The sequence below is a fragment of the Mauremys reevesii genome, linkage group 18, assembly GCF_016161935.1.
Source record: "Mauremys reevesii isolate NIE-2019 linkage group 18, ASM1616193v1, whole genome shotgun sequence".
NCBI classification, from domain to species: Eukaryota; Metazoa; Chordata; order Testudines; family Geoemydidae; genus Mauremys; species Mauremys reevesii.
In genome coordinates this window covers 7,572,114-7,596,927 of record NC_052640.1, presented here as the reverse complement: position 1 = coordinate 7,596,927, position 24,814 = coordinate 7,572,114, and the positions used below count along the sequence as shown (strand labels likewise).

General features: G+C 40.7%; 1 protein-coding gene across 1 annotated transcript in view; it reads left to right on the top strand.

Moving 5' to 3' along the window:
* VPS37B (VPS37B subunit of ESCRT-I) overlaps window positions 1–24,814 on the top strand; it is a 30,814-nt gene extending 6,000 nt beyond the window's left edge. The window contains exons 2-4 of the mRNA XM_039505314.1: window positions 11,916–12,087; window positions 14,259–14,341; window positions 15,905–24,814. Of these exons, the coding sequence (XP_039361248.1) occupies window positions 11,916–12,087; window positions 14,259–14,341; window positions 15,905–16,408 (759 nt within the window). The 3' untranslated portion in view covers window positions 16,409–24,814. The remainder of the gene's footprint in view (window positions 1–11,915; window positions 12,088–14,258; window positions 14,342–15,904) is intronic.

The window sequence follows — 24,814 nt, the reverse complement described above, 5'->3', positions numbered from 1 at the left end:
TGTTCTGGGTTTTGTTTATAGAACTGCTAACAGGCAGCTTATACATTTTCTTATTCAGTTATAGTGTACCCCAAAATGTGCTGGTTGCATCTCAAACAAATAAGATAGTGTACTTGCCTCAAAGACTTTGTACTTCTCTTCACTGTACTATCACCAGTGCAGTTGTGCCAGTGGGAGCACTAGTGAAAACTGATAGCAGATATTTTTACCACTGTCGTCTAGATCATTGAAACAGTGGCCAGGAGGGAAGACTGGCGTGCTTCTGCACTTATTTATAGTCTGCTTTACGATGCTCATTGCCATAGTATTTTCTTGCATATATTTTTACTCCTGCAACACTCCAATGAGGTAGTTATCCCCAGTCTATACATAAGGAATGTTGGGTTTACGTAATTTGCTCTTTGTCACCTAGGAAGTCAGTGACAGAGCCAGGAATTGAGCCTGGTCTCTTGAGTTCTAGTCCATAGATTTAACCAACACCACTATCCTTCCAGGTCATATTTTCAGGCTGCTGTTACTGCTCTTTCGGCAGAACTTGGGCCTTAGTTATACCACCCTGAAAGACAGGAGGCAGAAGAACAGATGGCCCCACTGTTTCTTTAACAACTAATCTTTGCAGTTTTGGAGAGAGATGTATTAAAGTTTAAACTCAAATTGGTATATTTTGGGATAGTTCCAGATAATATAAATAAATCAGTACTAAATCTAAATAAGATGTCAGAAACAACCCAGAGAAAATGTATGCTAAATATCGACAATAACCTGATGATTTAGTTCTGTGGGACAGGTACTGTCATCTATTATCCATTTTTTACAGCACCTAGCCCAAGAGGTCCTGACCTGGTTGGCCCTCAGTGCAACTGCAGTGTGAATGTTAAATATTAAGAACTTGGACTGAATCAGTCAGACTCTGCTGTAGTAGGTTTTTGATCCATGCATCTCATCCCATCCTACGTATTTGGGTGAATGCTTGAATTCTGTGCTACTTGACAGAGTTCATATACTACCACTGAAACAAAGTGAATAATTTTTGTAATGTATAAAGACTGTGGGAGATTGCTTCAGTCTGCCTTTCCCACAAGGCCCTAAAATCTAATATATTCAATCTTTTGGAGCAAGGATTTTGAGTGCAGCAAGAAGAGAGGGGTTGTAGCTTTAAATATAGTATGTTCAGAGTATAATATCATCTGAGTCTGATGTTAAGGGAAAATGTGCCTCTTTCTATTAACTTAATCAACAAGTTGAATAAAAAAGCACTTCAGTGATGTATTTCAGTGTGTAAATTTAATTTAACATTTTCCCTCCACCTGACAACGAATATAGGACAAAGGGTTTTTGTTTAGTATGAACTCAGAGGAACATATTAATTGTTGCTTTCCGTAGATTATCTAAAGCTAGACTCTCTGGAACTCCACTTAATAGTTGAGAAAATAGTGGGGGATACAAAATGAGGAGGAAAAACTATGGGGAAAGTCCTCATCTTTTAGGTTCAAATTTGAAAAGTGAGAGTAATAATCGCTAGTCTTGCAGTATGCTGCAGGTGCAGCATTTTAGAGCAAGTAAAACTATGATCATACCAGTTTCACTTTATGACACAAGTCCTAAGTGTACTCATGCACTGAAACACTGGTATTATGAAAAGACAGAGGGTACAGAACTGTTAGTCAGTGCTGGTTCAATGGACTTCAGTTGGTAAAAATAAAGGAAACCTGCCAAAATACCAACATGTATCTTAGAAATCTGGACTACCAACTTGTTCATAAGTATGAACTTTGCTCTTGCTTTTCTGAAATACTCTTCGGTTATGTTTACACTAAAGCATTTTTGCTACAATTTCCCACTGGTAATAAAATGCCAGCAGCAGCTAGAGCTTTGTCTACACTAGAGCTCCTACCAGTGATATCACCAGGTCCAGTGGTAGCAGAGTGGGAGTTACTTTGCTAAATGTCTCCAGTGTAGACAAAACCTTAGATGCAAGGAGGTTAAGTCTGTTGCAATGAAAATAATTTTCAAATAAGAAATTGTCACATTTGGGCAATTTTCTTTCAACACAGTTAAATCTACATACCTATAGGGCCGGCTCCAGGGGTTTTGCCACCCCAAGCAGCCAAAATAAAAAAAAAAAGTCACAATCGCGATCTGCGGCAATTCAGCTGGAGATCCTTCACTCCAAGCGGGAGCGAGGGACCCTCCGCCGAATTGCTGCCGAATACCTAAAAGTGCCGCCCCACTCCGGAGTTGCCGCCCCACTCCGGAGTTGCCGCCCCAAGCACCTGCTTGATAAGCTGGTGCCTGGAGCCGGCCCTGCATACCTATTTGATAAGTATGTCTTGTTTCCTAACATACTTACACAACTCCTTGTGTTTTATGTATAAACACTGCCTTTTAACCAAGTTTTAACCAAATTTTCAGACACTAAAATTCCTTGACCATTTAAACACTTACTGAAAGAATATTTTACTAATCAAATAGTCAAAATGTGCAGTCCTGCTTTAAGGAAGACTTAGCACTGTCTTGACAACTTCTCATTTTGGCTATTTTCTTTTGTGTTTGTACAATAGTGGCAAAAGTAAAGAGAGGGCAAAATGTGGGAGTATTAGGGTATGTGGGGTTCGGAAGGGAAGCCTGAAATTAGCGTGTGAGAGTTAAATATAAAGCAAGTTAAGGGCTGCAGCTTGGAACATTTTTTTGTGAATTTATAATTCACTGAAAATAAGGATTTTTAATGGAAATGCTGACAGTGTATTTACTGTGTTGCCTGCCAATGCAAGATTATAATTATGGTAGGATTTGCCAGACTTTGTGGCTAGCTGGGGTTAGTCTCATTCAGACCTTGCATTACAATAGGTATCTGGTTTGGAATTGTTCCCTTAGGAACACACATTCTAAAACTAAACTACACAGTAACTGACCACCATTGCGCCACACAAATAAGTCTTGGAGAATCTCTTATGTAAACCAGTGTTTTTAAGTGTTGAACAGGCTTCTTTGGCATGGCAGCAAAATCAGGGTTTTGCTCTTTTAAAAAATATATGCCTCGGTATGTGTGACCACGGTTTCAGTTTCTTGCCACATAGTCTTGTGCCTTTATAATTATATATATTTAGTTTCAGAATGACCCACTCAGCATTAAGCAATCCCTCTGTCATTAGGTTCCTCTTCTGATTAGCTCAGTATTATTGCATTGAATGTTCAGTGGGATGTGGTTAAATCTCAAGTAGTTAAATTAGAAAGCTGAGTTTAGATCCCCCCTCTCAGGTGGTACTGTCTTGTTGCCAGTTCTGACCAGCGCTCTGCATCTGTGCTTCAAATTGCACGTTGAAATTTTTATCTAACTTTCATTAAGGTATTCTACCAATCCCATGGGCAATTCTGCAAGTGTTTTATGAGCTGCTGGTTTGTTTCATTTGGATTTAACTGTTTGTCTGTACTTGGATTATGTACTTGAAAACTAATGCTTGTAGTTTGTGTCTTAATTTCCAGATTTGATCTCTTCTGAGCAAGTCTCAGAGGGAAGGCTCACATACAAGTAGCTGAAAGATGCATTCCTCCCTGCTGGCTGGAAAGGGATCTGAGGGAGATTGCTTGAGACAGTTCTTGGTTTTGTACAGCATATTTAAAAGTCTAACTGTTACTTCAATTTGCACTCAGTTTACATAGTGGGAGGGCTTCCCTTAAACATCCCATTTCTTTCAGCTGAAGGTCTTCAGTTGGCTTTGGTGATCTTCCTTTAGCTGACCCCTCTTTGCTGTACTGTCCTGATGTCTAACACAGTATAAAACAGCCCCACAGTTGACCTAGGAAATGTATTTGGGATTGCAATTCACTTTAAAATAAAGGGATCGTTTAATGTATTGGTCTAATAGTGTAAGTAGAGAGGCCTAAAGAAGTTACACATTTTTACATGAGATGTGTTTTGCTTCCATTAGACTTGTATATAAACTGTCTTGTGTGTCTGTCTTTTTTTGCAATAGCTACAGAAATTGGAGCTATATTTTACATGGATACAAACATTTTCATAACATGATTTAATGTAGACATAGTCATGTTTAACGTATAATACCATGAGAAGCCTTATTCAGCTTGTATTAAAAATGAAGGTTGGTAATTTGCATCTTGACTGGTCAAAGATGAAGAATGTCAGCTAAACTGTTCTATTAGCTGGGAGGGAGTTCTGCTTTTCCACATGGTCAGAGAACATCCCAGGCAGGAAAATAATCTAGTATTCTGATTTGTAGCATTTGTATTTCCATTTTAAACCCACCTAGAATGCATTTGGGTTCAGGCCATTCTTTTCCTCCTTTCTTTTCTCTCTCTGCCTGCAAACACCTCCAGTTGTACACACCTGTGACATCCACTGAGGTGAAAAGAGAAGTTGAGGTTTCTCAAGATGATACTTCCACCTGAAAACCCAGGCTGAAGATACTTAGGTGATCTTTTTTTCATATATTATGGAAGGTAATCTTTGAGATTCTCAAAGGTTTTAGTAACTTTGTCTTTCTCTTCACTGGAGAAACTTCTAGATTTACTAAGGCTTGGTTTATAGTTAAAAGTTTTGCTGGCTTACCTATGTCAGTTATGGGTGTGGAAAAATCACACCGCTAACCCATTTAGATATGCCCCAAAAGCTCTAGTCTGGGCATAGTATAGCTTATTTTGTATGAGGAACTGTAAGCTGTAGCAGCAATAACTGTGTCTCCATCTAGAAGGCTTTTCTAGTACAGCGACATTGGCAAACCCTTTCCAGTGTAGACAAAGCTTAATTGTGGAGACTAATTGGAAGAAAATGAGTGTTCTGTTGTTAGTTTAGAACATTCACAGCTTATTTTGCAGGTCTGATTTTTTTATAATGCTGAACAATGCAGTTCTTGAATCTACTTCTTCTGAATTAAATAAAATAACCTTAAATAACATTGCAATATATTGACCAAAACAGTGTTTTTAATCTTAATTGTAAAATTGTTTAACTTACTTTACATTCTTTGGAGGTGGACAAAATTGAGGTTGCACTTCATTCACCTTACCATTTTCATGAAAACTGAGACATTATCAAACATTAAGGAAAGTAAAGATTACTTAAGTTGTAGTGTTTGATGGTAAACACCAATCATGTTCACCTTCTGTAGGAAATTTGTCCTTGTTAGAGATGTAACGTAAAACGGGATGAGTCACTGTTGTCATTCTTCAAAGGGTTATAGACAAAGCCTAATTTTGTGGCAGAACCTCACAACTTAAGCTATTTTGTGGATGGTACAATTTGAGGCTGATTCTGATAAGTTTGTGCAATTTGGAGGCGGCCTGTTATGCTAATACATTCCCTCAGTGTTTACATGTATCTTCACACCACGTTTGTAGGATAATCGGGTATTATGCATGATTTACAGGTGGAGAAAGATGAACAATCGGAGACATGAGAGTTAGGTGAATTGCCCAAGGCCCCTCAGGGTACATCTACACAGCCAGTGGCAGCCCACAGCATCAAGCCTCCAAGCCCAGGTCGACTAACTCAAGCTCTTGGGGCTCACGCTCTGGCTCTAAAAACTGTACTTTTAACTTGCAGCTTAGGGTCTGAAGCCCAGCCCTCTCCCTGGACTTCAGAGCTCGAGGCCGAGCCTCAATGTCTACCCTACTATTTTTAGTACTGTAGTGTGAGCCCTGGAAGCCTGAGTCTGTCAGCCTGGACTTGGGGACTTATTGCTGCTGGCTGTGTAGACCTATCCTAAGTGAATCAGTGCCAAAGCCAGGATTAGAACTTGGAGCCCTCCAGCTCTGTCTCCTGACTTCTTCCTTCAGACTATGCTTACTCCCAGCATTTATAATTTAAATGTGTTCTCCAAGGTAACATAAAGGCTATTGCAGGGTTGGGCATTTGACCTCTCCAAAAATTATTGGTCAAATATTTTAAAGCACTAATTTAATAACAGTAACAAAAACGAGTACGTCTCTGTTCTCCAGTAGGCTTAGCCTTAGATATTTGTGCCTAATCAAGTAACTAAGTTACTTAACGTGTTATTTTAACTCAGAAAAACATGAAGCACAATGAAATGCAGTTCTAAAAAATGAAACAATGACACCATGATGCAATCAGAAATGGAGTCCGCCACCTACATCAGAGTGCTGCTGTTGGAATATTTGACTGGTCAGTTGACTGAATTGCCAAATCTACTATTACTTAAATTGGCTTGTGTGTCAGCTGTTGGGAATGGGGCAGGTTTTGAAATGGGGAATATTCCTTCATTACACAACAGTGGTAGGGCAGCCTGTGAGGCTCAGATAATGAAATCCTAGAATCTAGAACTAGAAAAGACCTGTTAGGTTATCCAGTCTGTCATCTGCGTGCCAAAACCAGTTTGTTTCCTTTTGTACATTTACTATAGCGTTCTCTAGTGTTAAACATGCCAAAGATGGAGCCTCTACTCCTTGTTGTTTTTGTGGATACAGACTAACACAGCTACCTCCTGATACTCTACTCCTTGAGAAACCGTTTCACAGCCTGCTGTCACTAAGAAGATTTTCTTCCCTTCCTAACTTTCTTCCTTTTCCTAATTTTACGCCCTTTATTTCACTAAATCATCCCTTTTCCTCCTGGTGTTTACACTTTTCAGCTATTTGTAGATTTGTGTCTCCTTTATCCCACTGAGTGTTGCTTAGCTATGTTATATGTATTTAACAGCGGACCAACCTGAATTATAGCCACCCTTACAGATACACAATCCCTAGATTTGATTGTAAATTGGTGTGATTGGGGAAAACCTCTGTCTAACTATTCCATTGGTGAGGTGAGGGAGAGAAGCATTTTATATTTTTTTTGGTCCCTTATATACAATGTGCTGTGTTCCCCTCCATTTCCTATTTCTTTAGCAGATATCTAAGCTGTTAAGAGTTGTGCTGATGGTAGATGTGTTGATGGGAAACTGATGAGGTTGTATAAATTAGGTTGTTAACTAAGAACAGACATAGTTTTTTTTAGTTCCATTCAAAACCCAGGGAAGGGCAGGCAAAGAGGGTAGAATGATGTTGAGCAGATGGAATCTGGCAAAATTGGGGGGGGGGAAGGGGGAGAACTTATTTTCAAGCTTTTAAGAATGACAGACCATTGCAGGAGGTTTTTTTCAGTGCTTTAGGTGGCAAGATGAGGACGAACAAATGGGAGCAACCATGAAATATTAGACAGTCTTTAGCATTGGATTTGGGTAGAAGTGATTTCCCCCCCCTTCAGGGACTGGAGTGAATAAGGTTGAAAATATGTGGTTGGGACTTGCTGCCCTTTATTCTGGGAAAATCCTCTGAAAGTAAAACAAAATGGCAAATTCAGTTTGTCCTAAATTGAAAGAAATAACTTGAGTTTTGGATCCATATCACCGTTGACTTACTGGTGTGCTGAGTGGGTGAGATGGGTCAGGTAGAGGAGTACAAAAAACAAGGGCAAGATATAGCTCTTACTATACCTCAAGTGCACCTCTACCCCTTTATAACGCCACCCATTATAACACGAATTCGGATAGAACGCGGTAAAGCAGCGCTCCAGGGGGGCGGAGCTGAGAACTCCGGCGGATCAAATCAAGTTTGCTATAACGCGGTAAGATTTTTTGGCTCCCGAGGACAGCGTTATATCAGGGTAGAGGTGTACTAAGAATGATATGCATTTTAAATACAGCATTAGGCAGTGTTTGGAAGTTGGCAGATTAAAGCATTACATACAATTGAGAGCCTTTCAAAAGGAAACAATTACTTCTGAAGACATTGTTCACACTGCCCTTAGTGCTTTGAAAATAAACATTCTTTTTATTTCGATGCAGTCTGAGCACAGGACTGGAGGCTAGGAACACTTGGCTTCTGATCCTAGCTCCCTCTGTGGCATGGAGCAGGTCCCTTGAACTCCCAGCTTTCCCGTCTCAGAAATAGGGAATTTCATACATACATACCAACTTCAGAGATGTTTCTGAGGATTCGTTAACGTATAGACAATGCTTTGAAGATAGAAAGTGGTATATAAATGCCAAAGTACTGTGAGCCAGGTTCGTCCATCCTTTCTAATGTTTAGTAGTATTGTATTCCACAAGCATCCTTACTGAATTAAATGGGATTCATCTTAATTAAGGTAGTACTATCAGTGAATAATATTGGTATAATCTGTTTTTTATAATAAAAGGTGGTTTTGGTCTTGGTGCTGGGCATCATGTGTTCTTAGTCATTGGCATTCTGTACTGGAAGGAGTCCGTTGGTCTGACTGTTAAAAGTATCTGTCTATCTCTGTATAACATGACTGCACAAAATACTACATGTAGGTGTCTACAGCACTTTACAAAATATAGGCGTTGTATCTGTTGGTCTTGAAAGATTTAGTCCCTCTACCAATGCAGTTTGTTTAATAATACCAAGTTTTAGTCTGCATGCACACTGGCATATTGGAGAACTACATGTTAAACTAGGAAATGGGCAGACGTTGGCACAGAGTCTATGCAAAAGGCAGATGAGAGGAAGGAAGCAGCAGCTAAATAAACAGATGGGTGGACAAAGCGGAAATATTAAGGAGTAAAACTGATAACATGGGGAGGATTAGGGAGAGAACAATAAACAAAGTTAAGTGGAAAAACTTGCATAATTTAAAAAAAAAACCAAAACCCAAACAATCCAGCAATAAGGTCGCTCTGGGGACAGAGACTTACAGTTGAGTTTAATTCAAGGAAAAGGAGACGGGAAACCAGAAGTCATGTATGCAGAGAGATTTTTTGGCAGTTTCAGCTTAACCAAACATTTTAGGAACGCAGACGCTAAAGGGAGCTAATATATTTAAACCTTTTAGGTAACAGAAGTGGAAGTTGTAATTTTATTATGAATTCTATCTTTATTGGGTAAGCAAAGCGAGGTTTAATGCTCAGCTTGATGATCTGTGTGTTGCAACTGATCAATTCCAGAATTTCAGGGAGTGGCCAGAACCCTATTGATTTGGGGGAAAGGGGAAAAGGAAGGACACTTGTAGCCCCCGGCATCTGGTTAACAAAACCAGCCACTTCAACCACTTCTATAGTTGTCCATGGATCGACGAATCTCTTAATGGCAGCCATTAATATGTTCCAGCATAGCAGTACCCCCATCTTAGCTCTGCCTGTTCTCCCAATGTAGTTTTAAACTGACACCCTAAAAGAAAGGAGAAATAGGGGGGGGATCGGGGACACAGAGAGCTCCTGATATAGAGGAGAGTGAGGCCCTGGCATGGGGGCGGGGGGAAGGAGGAATGGGAACACATGGAGCCCTTGGCACGGATGAAAGGGCCGTACGCAAAACCCCTAGTGGGGAGAGATAAGACAATAGTTTGGAGGAAGGTAGACGTGGGGAACACAGAGCCTCTGGCGTGTGGCAGAAGAATGAATGGGAGCCAAAGGGTTGAGGGAATGAGCTTCTGGCATGGAGAGGGAATGTAGAATGGGGAGAGACAGAGCCCCTGTGATCTGGTGGAGTGAATGAGGGGAGACATGGGGAGGGGACAGCTGGGGCACACAGATCCCTTGGTATGAGGGAGTGGGTCTGAAGGCTGCAGGGAGTCTGAAACAGAAGGGATAGGAGAGTGGCACACAGGTCACTTGTCGGGTGAGGAGAATGGCGAGATGCAAGGAGCTCCTGGTGTTTGCAGTGCGCTCACGCTTAGCCCTTAGAAGTAACAAAGTGTGCAACTCTCTAGTATAAAGCTGATCAGAATTTAAACAGGGAGCACATTGGTAGTGTGGAGAATCAGCTTGAGCATTGATTAGTCAACAAAGTGCAGTGTGGTGAATCTGCTACTGCTCTTCTCCTTATGCTGTGGAGCGGCTAGGTCACAGTTCTGTGGCAGTTGGAGGAGGGATCACAGAGGCAGGAGGAGCATAATGCTGAAAGCTGTTGGGGAGCGGACTAGGGACCTAGGGCTGATAGAGCCTTAGCCCTGAATTGCCTACAGTGTTTGTGTGAGGCATGATGCACCTTGTGGCATGCTACCAGGGATTATTTCACAAGGGACGCTGGTGTACCACTGCACTCCCAAATTTACCATGGAAGCAAAATCTTCCTATCAAAAGGCAGAAGAGGATGAAGAAATAAATAAAATTTCTTGTGAGAATAAATAGTGCAGGATACTAGACACTGTGTTAGTCCAGCAGGCAAAGAACACAGACTACTGAAAGTTGTAGAGATCTTTCATTGGATTAAATAATGAAGGCAAGCTTCAGAGAACCAGTCCCCCTGGCAGGCCATGGGAAAAGAGAACCATGGTTTTGATTCAGACTGAACAACTGAAATAAAATCTCTTACATGTTTCCCTTTTGATGTCTAAATCTTGTTTTGAAGTCTAAATTGAAATCCTGCCCAGGCAGCCTTTCCCACAATGCTCTGCTTTCCCAAAGTCTCATGAAGACTTTCTTGAAAAATTACTGGTTTTGAACAAACTTGGAATATCTCCTACAGTGGTCTTTGTTTCTTGCTTTTTGAGAGCTGGCCATTCATTCTTTGAGAACAGCGTCATTCAAACTAGGATGTGTCAATTGGAAGGATTAAACTGGAAAAAAAATACTTTTGCCTATAACCCAGGATTGCTTTATTAACACTATTTGGGAACAATGTGTAGGAGAGGGAACCATAAAGAAAGCAATTATTGATTTTTGCTTTTCAGTAAAAGAGGAAGGATGGCGTATTTTGCACTCAGTTTACATCTTTTATTCTAGGATCTCAACACATTTTACAAAAAAGCCTTGCTTTACCCTTCAGCGATCACCATTTTAAAGAGGGAGAAATTTATGCACATAGATTAAATTACTTGTAAGAGGACACACTGTGAGTCAATGTAGCCTGGAATAGAACATAAAACTCTGGACTCACAATCCTATGACTTGACCAGTAGACCAGACATCTTTCACATAGATTTAGAATTGGGATTAGAATAAATTCTTCAAATGATGAAATGCACACACACTCCCACTTCCTTGCAGATATTTTCTGAATAAACTCTCCAAAAGCTCTGTCTACAGTGTGAGAAGACTGGGCTAGCCACAACCATATTCAAAATATCAAACCTGGCTCTTTCAGGAATGTAGCAAGAGCTAGAACTATTCCAGTTTCTACTTCGGTCAGTGATTTAAGAATTTAAATTAAAAAAAAACCTATACTTGCAAAAACCCACCAGTATCAGTGATTCCTCCTCCCCTCTGCAAAAAAGGAAGAAAAAAAAAGATGTGCAACTCCTATGGTTCTCTTCTCCAAAGCATGAGTGCCTCCCAAGTATTTAAAAATAAAAACTGCTATATTCGTCATCATTTTCGTCACTTTGTGCCAGAGACAACAATTTCATAAGCTTTCTGCTTATGTGTGAAGGAAATGAAAGCAAAATCAAAGAAATAAGTCTTTCATTTCATTCTGAAAGTGACTGATTCCACTCTTATTTCCTGTGGTAGAGATTTCCATAGGTGCAGTTTCTTTTAAGTTTGTCTCCAGCATTCATGAGCCTCTCCCACAATAGTCCTTTCTATTGTAGGCATTTCTAATATGCTCCTTGCCATATACAGTTTACCTGTGTCTTCTAGAGCTGCTTTGTTACTTTTTTAGCATAAGGCTAAAGCACAGTTTTTTAAATGAATTTTCATACTAGACTGGACAGAGCACAGAAGATATGGTAGGAAACAGATCTACAATGGTTGGAATAAGGGTTGCACAAGATTACCTAATAGGTCTTTTCCCATCTTTAGTTTTTTGGCTTACTATGCATTGTCCAAAACTATCAGCATCTCTTTTAGGATCTGATTCAGTGGTGATGAGGATGATTCAAGACAGTTTGGATTTTGCTGCTCGGTCAAATTTATAGAAGTCTTGTGTTGTCTGTGTAGATATCAGTATTTGTCTAATATACCATTGTCCCATTATACCTTACATCTCTTTTTCTTTTGCAGGCCCAAAATGTTCAGCTTAGCAAGGAAATGACTCTTGCCAGCAACCGTAGTCTGGCTGAGGGCAATCTTTTGTACCAACCAAAATTGGACTCTCTGAAAGCAAGTTTGAACCAGAAATATCAGGAGCTGCAGGTTCTTTTTGAAGCATATCAGATCAAGAAAACCAAGCTAGGTATAACATGTTCTTGTGGTTCTATATCTCCTATTTTCCTGTACTTTTCTCTCTTGTTCTAAAATATGGATAGATATACTCTCTCTTTTCTGATGCATGCCCCTAATTCTTAGCTGTGTGCATATAGAATATCAGTATGAGTAAAAGAACTGAAGTGTCAAAATAGTAATGTTTGGATTATAGATCAGTCTATATTATTATTTATTATTTGTACTACCATAGCACCTAGGAGCCCTAGTCATAGATCTGGACTTCATTGTGTTAGGCCAGGGATGGCCAACCTGAGCCCGAGAAGGAGCCAGAATTTACCAATGTACATTGCCAAAGAGCCACAGTAATACATCAGCAGTCCCCCATCTGCTCCCCCCACCACTCCCAGCCCTGCCAATCAGCACCTACCCCTCCCTCCCCGCACCTCCCGATCAGCTGTTTCACGGTGTGCAGGAGGCTCTGGGGAGGAGGGGGAGGAGTGAGGGCATGGCAGGCTCAGGGGAGGGGGCAGAAAGGTGTGGAGTGGGGCCAGAGCCTGTGGCAGAGCCAGGGGTTGAGCAGTGAGCACCCCCTGGCACGTTGGAAAGTTGGTGCCTGTAGCTCCAGCCCCGGAGTCGGTGCCAATACAAGGAGCAGCATATTATCTTCTGAAGAGCCTCATGTGGCTCCGGAGACACAGGTTGGCCACCCCTGTGTTAGGCACTCTAAAAGCACAGAACAAAAAAAATCATCCTTGCCCCCAACGAGCTCACAGTCGATAGGAGACCAGGAAAATCCCACTGTTCTCATAGATTATTAATAAGGCTGCGAGTTTGTCACTGAGATCACGGATTCCCTCCATGACTTCTGCAGTGGCTGGTGTGCCTGGCTCAGGGGCAGCTCACACAGCCCCTGTGCCAGTCGTACCAGCTGCTTCTGGGGCAGTCTTGGGCCAACCCCCCTCTCCCCTCCCGCAGCAACAGATTTTGGCTGTGGGAGGGGGCAGTGGGTTGGGGCACGGGATGGGGTGAGGTGGGCTCTGGGCGGCAGTTATTTGGGGGACTCCTTGGATGCAGTGACATCGCCCTTGCTCAGCTGCTAGGCGGAGGCATGGCCAGGTAGCTCTTTTCACTGCCTCCACCTGCAGATACTGCCCCCGTAGCTCCCATTGGCTGCAGTTCCCAGCCAATGGGAGCTGCAAAGCCAGCACTCTGGGCGGAGGCAATGTGCAGAGCGGATGAGCGGGATGGATGAGCGGGATGTCGCCGCTTCCAGGGAGTTCCCAAGGTAAGTGTCACCCAGCGCCCGCCTCACACTGTTCTGTGCCCCTGCCCCCTCCCACACCCAAACTCTGCTGCTGCCTGGGCGGAGGGGAGGTGCGGAGCCAGGTAGGGAGCCTGCTGGCCCTTCCAATCCCCCACTCCAGCAGCAGTGGTGGTCCTGGGCTGCACGCTGCTGCCTGCCCCCCAGCACTTAGGCCGCCCTCCCCCAGCACCTGAGGCCGCCCCAGGGAACCCCCCCCCCCCCCCAAGTTTCAGTCACAGGTACGTTTAGTGGCAGGTATGGACAGGTCATGGGCCGTGAATTTTTGTTTACTGCTCGTGACCCGTCCTTACTTTTACTAAAAATACCCGTGACTAAAATGTAGCCTTAATTATTAAATACATCTTCTGCCACCTAGTAAAAAGAACTAGAGACAAACGTGTATTGTTGGAATACACATTCCTTTCTATGATTAAAAGAACATACATACCTAACTACTGTTGATCTTTTGTCTGCATATGATCAAATTTCAGCTGATGGTTAAAAAAAAAAACCCTCAAATTTTTCTTTCCTGAGATTGTCCAACCCAATGAAAATTCAGACTTAGACTGAATATAATCTTGCATTTAATACATTCTTGCTTCATACTTCAAGTTATGAAGTATTTTATCTTAACACATTTACCAACTTAAGTTCATTTGATTTTTTTTCAGTTATAAGTTTACTGTAGTGAGTAATTTTTAAATGCAATTCTCAGAAAACACATTAGCATTTTCTACGTAGAATCCTCCTGTCTGGAGTAATACAAAGACTAAATAATCAAATAGTATGTTTGACCTTTAAAAGAAGCCTTATCCTTACTGGATCTGTATAATTTCAGTCAGAAATTATCTCTTGTAACAGCTGGTCCATTAACTGTTCTTTTCAAATTATTACAGATAAACAATCCAGCAGTGCTTCCCTGGAGACACTATTAGCACTTCTTCAAACAGAGGGGGCGAAGATTGAAGAAGACACTGAGGTAATGGCAGTACATGTGTAGTGCAAATAAGAGATTCTGCTCCTCATCTCAGTTATGCAAGGCTTTTTTTTTGAACATACGCAGTTGTAACGTACTATTAAATAAAGATATCCTAGATCTAAGGGTTTTTCAAAGAATAGGGCCCAAACCATCACTTAACACTTTTGCAAACAGCCACTTGAGTTCAGTGGGAATTATTTTGTCCGAGTAAGGATTGCAAGCTTACTTTTAAAGATTTTTAACATAAATACTATAATTTTTCTCTAGCTTGTATGTGGAAAGCATGCTCAGACCATAGACACACAGCTACAGGCTCGGGGGGGTGTGTGAAAAATTCACACCCCTGAGTGCCATAGCTATGTCAACCTAATCCCTGGTGTAGACGCAGATAGGGGAACAGAAGAATCCTTCTGTTGATCTAGCTACCTTCATTCAGGGAGGCGGTGTTCCTATAGTGACGGGAAAACCCCTTCCATCACTATAGGTTGTCAGTGCTATGGGATTATGCTGGCATAAGTATGGTGCCTAGCTGAGCTGCTATAGTCCCCATAAGTGTAGATGTGCCCTCAGGTTGTTTTCAAACCAATAGCATGTCTGTGTAGAACTCCTTCTAAATAAACATCCAGATGTAATGTTGTTTGCCAGGTGCATGTATTAAACTAACACAACATGTCAGTCACTCTTGGAGTCTGGGTGAGATGAAAAACTGACGTGAGCCATTCTCTCTTGCTGAAACTGAAAATGTAATGAGGATAACGAGTGCGCAGCGTTCTCGGGGAGGAGGAAAGCCTCCTCAGCAGCAATGGAATATTCCATTATGATTCTTGCGTATCTGTCTAGTATCTGGTCACCCCTCACTGTGCTCAGGTTTTTACAGGCATTGACGTGGTTGGCTCTATTTGTGAATTGCCTGTGGGACATTGGCTTGTTTTCACTACACTGCATGTTAAGAGTAATAACCAAACCTGTTAAAACTGACTTGTAATCTCAAAAAGTCATGTTCAGGGCAAATTATAATTGGTTATATTGAAATGTATTGTTGCCTGTCTTGATTAAAATAGCATTTATCAAAGCCTCACTTTGTCCAGGCAGTGAGAATGAGTAGACTAAAAACATGGCTTAATACTGATCTCTGACTCTCTACTGATGCTGGAACCAGTTCTTGCTTGCAGGGTTCTAAGTGGTTTCCTGGTCAGTATTGGCAATGCTGAATCATAAAATGAATGGTTTGGCCAGCCATCTGGAAAACTGTTGAATGTGATTCATTCATGTTTCCAGAGGTCAGGGAAACATGAGAGCCCTGCTAAGCAAGAGCCAGGTTTAAATGTTCTTGCTACCATGGCTTGGGCACAAAATGATAGCTGAGCAGAGATGAACTCAAATACATCTGAGAAATAACTGAGAAAAACATTGCTTGGAATTGTAAAGTATACCGTGTTCTGTCTTCCATGTGCAAGCTGGAACAAATGACAGGAAAGGAGACACAATGCTGTTAGGATATAAGCTATTTCTGATTCCTTCAGAACATATTACTTTCTAACAGGGTTATTCAATGTTTGACAGAATATGGCAGAAAAGTTTCTTGATGGTGAAGTATCGCTGGATTCATTCATTGATGAATACCAGAGCAAACGTAAACTGGCTCACTTGCGACGTGTAAAAATCGAGAAGCTCCAAGAGATGGTGCTGAAGGGACAGAGACTTCCACAGGTTCAGCAGCAGCCTCAGCCAAGAGCACCTGAGACAACACCAGCACCTCAAACTTCCTACTCTTCAGATGCAAACACTCCTCCCTCAGTTATGCCCCGACGAATACCACCCCCACCTCCTCCATCAGTCCCGGCAGGACGCTTCCCCACTCCATTTACTGCAGCCATGGATTCAGGACCAGCTCTTCCTTATCCAGGAGTTCCATACCCTCCTCTTCCCCCACGAGTGGGAGTTCAGTCTGCAGGTCAAATGCCACAGCCAGGATACCCATCTCAGTTTGTATCACAATTCCCTCCAGCACTGCCCCAAAGACCACCACCTCGTCTTCCACCACATCCTGGCTTTATCCTACAGTGAATACATCAGTGCGCCTAACTCATGTATTGGTGCTTAAATTTTAGTCCTTTCTCTCTCCCTCTCAGAGACTTAATATAGGCAATGGAAAACCTCTGTGCTTTGCACAATGGAACACAAAGTTTGGGCTGCAACATGGGGTTGTGAAATTGCACTCAGTAAATAATCATTTTCTTTTCTGTTTCTTAAAATCAGTGACTATGTAAACTATTTTTTGTAGGAAGGTGGTGGGGCCGAATTTTGTAAATCTGGCAAGTTGTGAAACAATGCAGTGGATTTGTTTGCATTATAAGTATGGTCTCAATACTTCAGTGATGGTAAATGATTTTAAGGAAAATAATATACTTGTCTGACATGGTATTGTGTTCTCATTGCGGCTAGATTTTAAGCATGGTTAATCGTGAGCTATTTATATCTCAAAAGAATTTTCTGTGCTGTCTGTGCTGGTATTTGGGTGGTAACCATTGTATCTAAATGCTAAGCATAAAGCTGCAGTGGAAATGACCTGCATTCTTTGAAATAAACCCAAGGCTCCACATTGGTGGCCGGGTACACTAACTTTTGTCTCCGATCCTGCTAATCAGAAAATGTTCGGTAGCTTATTTTGAAAAATATTAATTCTTAAAATATTTTTAACTCCTAAATTTGTTGTTGCTTTGGGTTTTTCACAATAAAAATGCACACCTTTCACTTCTGTACATTGTTAATTTCCTGAAAGTCCCGGTCTTTTGAAATAAGTAACCGAATATCTTTCTCTATTAGGTGATTGATCCTGGAAGCCAGGTAAAGAAAACTATTTGTAGTGCCAGTTCATATTTTTGTAGAAACTTCACCGTCCACACCCTCTTGAACCTAGTCTCACCAGCCTCCTTCTGTTTTCCCCACTTTCCTGCCTTGCTGTTAGGGTAGCTGCTTACTTTTAGCTTAATTTGTCCTTCTCATGCCATGGGTTTAAGAAGCAATTTTTTTTACACAAGTGTAACTTTTGATGTTGTCTTGTGATTTCAGTACCCACAGTGCTAGGCCTAAATTTCTCTTAATCCAGCACTGGGCAGTCATCTCATTTGGTGCCCATTCAGAGTCCACAAACGCGTATTCTCAACCTCTCTGCTCTGTCTCTTATTTAGAGGCACTTCTTGCCCCTAGACACCATCATCTTCTGTCCTGCAGTGTTTGAAATTCTTTTTCATCTGAAATGTACAATTAACCTTCCCTCCACTAGTCAAAACACTCTAGGATGGCTGTTTGCATCTTGCTTAATTTGTCCTCCCATTCCCATGCCATTTGGGGCAGAAGTGGGATCGCTACACAAGTTTAGCTTTGATGTCATTGTGCGACTCCTGGAACCAGGGCCCTAGGCGCAAGCCCATGTCTTAATCAGCCCTGAGCAGCCATATTGTTTGATGACTAATCAAAATTCCGCAAACTCATATTCCCAGCCTCTCCCAGCCTCAATCAACCTTTGCCCTTCCACTAATTAGAACAGTGATGTAAGAAACCTAGTTCAGAATCTGCTGCATCTTGTATGTGGAGATAGACTTTTTCAAACCACCATCTCCACTGTCCGGGAGAGTGTTAGATTGCTTGGAAGGCTCCAGTGCCTTTTTTCTGATAAGGGTAAAACAGATTATTTATTTGATTTCTCCCCCTCGCCCCCCATTCTATGTAAACCCTCTGACTCCCAATTAGTTATTTCCCCCCTGAAGTTTGATCGTTACTAATAATAAATAATCTCATAACAGGAAACCCTCTGGTCTGAAAATAGGACTACATGGCTAACTCTCCCATTTGAAGATCAGAGACTGCAGATGGGTACCTGAAGAAGCTCCCCCTACATAAATCTGGAAAGGGGGGGGAATTTTGTAAACCTAGCAAGCTGTGAAACAATGTGCAGTGGATTTGGTTGCATAAGTATGGTCTCTCTCTGTAATCTAGTGGTGGTACATGATTTTTTAAAGTGTCTTTTCTTGGTATTGTGTTGCCATTGAGGCTTCATATATGCATGATTAATTGTGAACTCTGTCTTTCACTAAGAATGTCCTGTGCTACCAATGCTAGGATCTGGCTAGTAACCATTGAATCTGAATGCTGAGCATAAAGCCGCTATAGAACTAATAAACCCAGGTCTAGAGCTACCAGATTGATAGATGGGTACAAAACCGCTAAACGGACACTCAGATTAGATTTGCTAAAGCTTTGTAAAAATAACCAGGTAGATTTTATGCTTATCAATTGCCAACTTATTTTCTGGGTTAAAAAATTCCCCAGAAACGATGGCGGGGATGAGATAAGCGTATTTTGAATTTTGCACTGCATTTTATATACCTAACTCTTTTTCGAATGGTATAGCCCATTATTGGTATTACTGAGAAATAGTCCAAAATATTTTTTATTACTTGTTAAATTTGTCTGTTTTTAGTACCTTTAATGATAACAGGACCATTCAGGGATACTTTGTTTAAAAAAAATACTGTATTGTGCAAACTAAATACAGATTAATTTGGTGCAATTTACTGTCTGAAAACAATGCATTATCACATATGCATGTGGCTGATGTGCCTTAGGATCAGTACTTGTGATTATAATATTCTTACTAGAATGTTAGCGTATCTTTCAAATCAATGGCCATTGCTTAACCCTTTTGCTGTAGGGATACTTTCTTTTATGAAAATTTTTTCACCTAGTACTTTAGAATAAGGCAGTATCTGCTATTTGTATGCTTAATTGCTCTCAGTGGATGATTAGTTTGGTTTTTAGACACTGTCACAATGACTGTTTCAGTTGTTATAACAGTCTCAAAACTGAACTCCAGATGTTCATGGAAAATGCTTGGCCATTAATGAGTATTGGTGTACGTGCAAACTGCTTTGTAGTTACTTATGTGCTTACTTGATGGCAATGTTTGGGGGGTGGAGGAAGAAGAGAGCTTTGGAAAGCTTTTTGAGTCTTATTTTCAGAAACACAAATTATATCACACTAATCTGGCTGGGTAGGGTAAGAGATGCAGGGGCTATTTCATGCCTCCCACCCTCCGACACTGTTTCCAACTCATCTGTTATAGTTAGAGTAAATTGTGCTATAGATAGGATGTTTAGAACCATTTGAATCTGTACTGTATATAATTAAAGTGTTGTTAAAATGCTATTGGCAAGTTGGATCCTATATAAGGGGATGGCTCCATTCTCTTGCCAAAATATTCTTTAATACACAGTGTGGTTTGATTTGAAATGTGTGCTACAAATGGCAAATACTTCTAAAAAGAATCAGAGTTAAGGAAACATTTTTATAACATGAAAGTGGACACTGAGCTCAAATGGCGAGGTGTAACATGGTTTTAGAATGCAGGTAGCATTTTAAATGCCCATTTTGGATGGTTTAGGCTTCTGCTAACACTTTGTATGGAACTTTGTAAATGATAACTTTATTTACGTTACCTGTACTGGGTAGTTAGCGTTGAATAGTAATAATTTAAGACAGCTTTCCAGGGCAGCAAAACTTGTCTCCGAGGAGACCAACCAATCAGTTGTTTAGAAAGGTTGTACTGGCAACCCCCGTGATACAACAGAGTCACTGTTTAGAGTAATCTTCCATCATGTGACTCCAGGAGGCAGGATACTTAATCCAGTCCTGGCTAGCTATATCATTTGGTGCCCAATTAAAGCACCACAACCTCATATTCCCAATCCCTCCTGAACCTGCCCACTCCAAACTGGATCAATGATATAGAAGCAGAGTCCAAAATGTGTCTGCCTTGCTCTCCTCTCTTGTCTAGGGGTTTCTGTGTTCCGTCCCTCATCTCCCAGTGTCCTGAAGCTTCTGTAATTTCTCTTTGGCTGGAATGATTCATGAGCTGTCTTCCTCTAACAGTGGTAATAGAACTTTTTAGAATAATAGAATATAGAACATAAAATAACTTGTTTTTCTATCCAAACCATGATTTTTCAATAGGCTGTTTTCCTCCTAACCCTTGGTAGTTGCTGGCAATTACTAGGAAATCTGATCAGGAAATCCTTTGGTCTAAAAATAGGACTTTTGACTAGCCCTCCCCTTAGGAGTTCAGAGGCAGCAGATTGGTCAAAATTCTTGGCACCTGAACAGTTCCTTAGATAAGCCTGGAGAGCGCTAATAGAGGGGTAATTTTATAAGTTGTGAAACACTGTGCAGTAGTTTTGTTTGCACAATAAGTATGGTCTCTCTAATCTAGTGATGATGCATGATTTTAATAAACTAGCATATTTGTCTGTCTTAGTATTACGTTCCCATTGCAGCCTGATTTAAGCATGGTTAATTGTAAACCATTTGTCTCAAAAGAATGTTCTGTTCCATCCGTTGGTATTTGATGTGTGGTAACTATATTTGAATGGTAAGCATAAATCTGCAATGGAAGTGTGTATTGCTTGAAAAACTAACCTCAGGTCTAGGCCGCAACATTGATGGTTGTATACAGTAAATTTGCTCTTAGAATAAGAGGTGCACTAACTCTGAACAGACACTCTTGCATTAGATTTTCTAAAGTTTTAGAAAAAGCAGCCAGGTAGATTTTACCCTTAGCAGGTGTCAACTTACAGAGGAGCTCTTAAGTTTCAGTTTCCTTTGATTTCAGTTTCCTGCTACTTAATCTGGCTATGGGGATAGATCTTGCGCATCCTAGATACTAAACTTTTGAAGGCTGACAGTGTGTGGAGAAAGGCCTACACATTGCTCCTGTTTTCATGCAGAAAAACTTTACACTGAACATAGTTAAGACAATATAAATATGGAGAAATAAGACTCCCAAGTCTACTTAGGCACCTGAGCCATAGGAAGAGCAGAAGAGACACTTGGGGATACTCCCCCAAAATATCTGCCACTTTAAAAGCAGTATTAAGCAGAAACTCAGCACAAGTAAACTGATCACCAGCTATGGTTAAGAAGTCTTTCCCTTATAATACTGTTCCGTTAGCTGCATCTTGGGGATGCAAGGATTGGGGACAGGATTTGAACACACTTCTTCCTGTGCTGCAGGAAACTGGCAGTGTTGAAAGCTGGGAATATAAAAGGCTTTGCTTTCAGTGCCTTTAAATGATATGGCCTGTGGGGGGGAGACGGAATCAAGAAGTTGCAGTTCCTAAGCACTGGATTTCTAGGAAGTTGGGACAGTGGCTGCAGTTTGAAGACTGTTAATATGTAACTTCTAAATAAGTCTGTTAAAAGCATTTACTCTGAGATCCAAATAGGCCATCCAGGAAGTTGCCAAATGTTTGGTAAGTTGACAGTGATATTTATTCTGCATGGACAAATGTTTCTTATGTGGTAACCTTTAGTGGTGAAAAATGCCTTATGTTAACTCCTGGAGGTGGGGGGAGACAAATTGTTTGCCTAACTCAGGCTGGTCTTTAAATATAAGACAAAGGTGTAATACCATTAAAACTGAGATCAGCATGTCATTGGCATACTGGCAACCCTGCGGATATTATAGAGCGTCTGTTTCCAGCTAGCAGTTGTGATCTATCATGAATGTTCACGGTGGTGAGAAGTTTGTGTGCACACCCTGTTCAGCTCTCTATATCCTTTGTCACCAGAAATTATTATAGATTCACCACTTTTGGTACTAGATGATCAATTATTTTGGCCTGTGTAAAGAAAACTCCTAGTATCAACTTCAAATTCAAAACACCCTCCAGCCCCACACCCTAGTTTATCCCACCCCAATCTCGTTTTTTCCCCACACTTGCTGAGGAGGGTTCTGTGTGTTTGCTTAATTTCTCTAAGTATGTGGGTTATAATATATATTTTCATGACTTTGGAAGCTCGGATTTCATTGTGGTGATTCAAGGAACTGGAGCCAGAGTCACAAGCCTACATTTTTAATCCACCGCTGGGCAGCATAGCTCATATTCTAAACTCCCTCTGACCCCAAATCTCTCACCAGTGCAGCCTAAAACAATGACACCTACAAAAAAGCCAGGCCCCAAATCTTCTCCATCTCTCATCTAGAGGCACCTGTTTTTTAAACTACCATCTCCCAGTTTAGAAGTGGTTGAAATAATTTTCCATTAGGAACGGTCCAGGGACGATTTTCCCTTAAAGGTCAAAATAGAATATTTTTTCTCTACACAAACCATAACTCATCTAGTTGTTTCTCCCCTAGAATTTTGTAGTGGCTACATGCTAACATTAGCATAATAGCGTCTAATCTGGAAGGTAGGCTGTTGGGCTGACTCTGCCTCTAGAAGATCAAAGGCACCAGAATGGTCAAAGTTCTTGGTATCTGAACAGCTCCCTGAAAGCCTGGAAAGTGATGAGAAGGGAATTGGTATCCCTGGCAAGTTGTGAAACAATGTGTGGTGAATTTGTTTGCAAGTCTGGTCTCCCAATACACTAGCTGATGGTAAATGATTTTAAATAGCGTAGCAGACACTTTTCTTGGTATTGTGTTCCCATTATGGCTTGCTTTCAGCATGGCTAATTGTGAACTACTAATGTTTCAAAATAATTTTTTTGGTGATGCCATTTGGACGTTAACTGTCATATCTGAATGCAAAGCATAAAGCTGCGGTGAAAATGAGCTAGGCCACAAGAGGTGGTGGTTGTGTACAGGAAGTTTAGGGGGGTTGTGTGGTAAATATGTCCCTAATCAGATTATCAAAAGCATAGTAAAATCAACCAGGTAGATTGCACACCTAGCAAGTGCCAATTTATTTTGAGCTAAGAAAAATTCTCAGTGATGGAGGGGATAAGAAGTGTGGTCTGAATTTTGAACTGAAGACTACCTACCTACCTTCCAACTATTTCTAGTAAGAAATAGTGCAAGTAAAATACAAGTAAAATTTTCTATTAAGAAATATTTCAAAATATTTTTACTTGTTACATTTTCCTCTTTTTAAAGTAATTTGTATAATGATGACAGGACCATTCAGGGATACTTTGTCTAAAAAGGCAAACCTGTACTGTGCAAATTAAATACAAATTAAGCTGATGCAATTTGCTGTCAGAAAACGATGCATTATCACATATGTATGTGGCTGATGTGCCTTAAAAATCACTCTTTGCAATTGGGCCAGTAAGACTATGAACTTACCTTTCAAATCAATGGCCATTGCTTAACTCTTTTGATTAAGGGCCCTAAAAGGCATCCTTTTTTATAAAAGATTTTTCAGCGAGTACTCTAGAAGGTTAAAGGGTGGTATCTGCTATTTGTATGCTTAATTGCCCTCAATGGATGATGGATTTTTAAAAATACACTGTCAGGGAATCTTGTATTAAGTCAGTTGTAACAATCTTGTAACTGAACTCTAGCTGCTTAGGGAAAATGTTCTTTCATAAAGTATGTGTGTGTGTTCAAACTGGTTTGTGGTTACTGATATGCTTGACTGTTGGCAGTGTTTGAGGGTGGAGGAGGAAGAGAGCTTTGGAAGGTTGAATCCTTCTTTCAGAAACCCAGTTGACACTATACTAATCTGTCTGGGTGAGATGAGAAATGCAGGTGATATTTCAGTGTCTCCCAACTGTTTTTGTTAAAAAACGAGTAGTTTCTGTTGTAGATAGGATGTTTAGAACTATACTAATCTGTACTCTTTATAATGAAAGAGAGATTAAAATACCATTGGCAAGTAGGAGCCTATATAAAGGGATGGCTCAATTCTCTTGTCAAAATGTTCTTTAATATACAGTGGTGTGATTTTTGTTGTGTGTGTGTGCTACAAATGGCAAATGCTTCCTAAAAATAATCTACATTAAGGAAATGTCTTTATAACATAGAGTGGGCACTGAGCTTAAATTGAGAGGTGTAACTTGATTTTAGAATGTAGGTAGCATTTAAAATGTGGTTTTGATGGTTTTTACTTCTGCTGACATTTGTATGGAACTTTGTAAATAGTGACCTTGGTCACTTTACCTGTACTGTGTAGTTAGTGTTTTTTTAAAAAAGATTATAAAAGTACTACAGCAATGAAGATGGACTTGCCATGTTTATCCGTAGGGTTCTTTAAAAATCTCATTTGTGTACATTATCGTAGTTCTTTGAACATTCAGCAAAATGAGCTGTGGATAGACAAATGGTGATGAGTTGTTGTGGTTCTAGTTCTGCGTTAGCCAAAGTGTGTATTCCTTGGAGGTACTTCCATCATGGAACTCGCTGTGTTAATTGGCTTTGCTCTTCTTGTGAATAAATCATTAGCACTGTTTGTACATATGTTGAAAGCAACTTTGAAACTGAAGAACTACCTTCCTCTTTTTGTGCATAGTGTGACAAGTCCACTACCTATTCTTTCTCAGACCTTAAAGGATGAAGTTCAGGATGGAGTGAAACTGAAGAAAGCTAAGAGGTATTGGATTTACCTGACTAGTGCCGAGAACCCAATAAGTATAATTATGACTAATCTGTCAACACTACTTAGCATATTAAAATAATAAACTGGTTTGTAAATA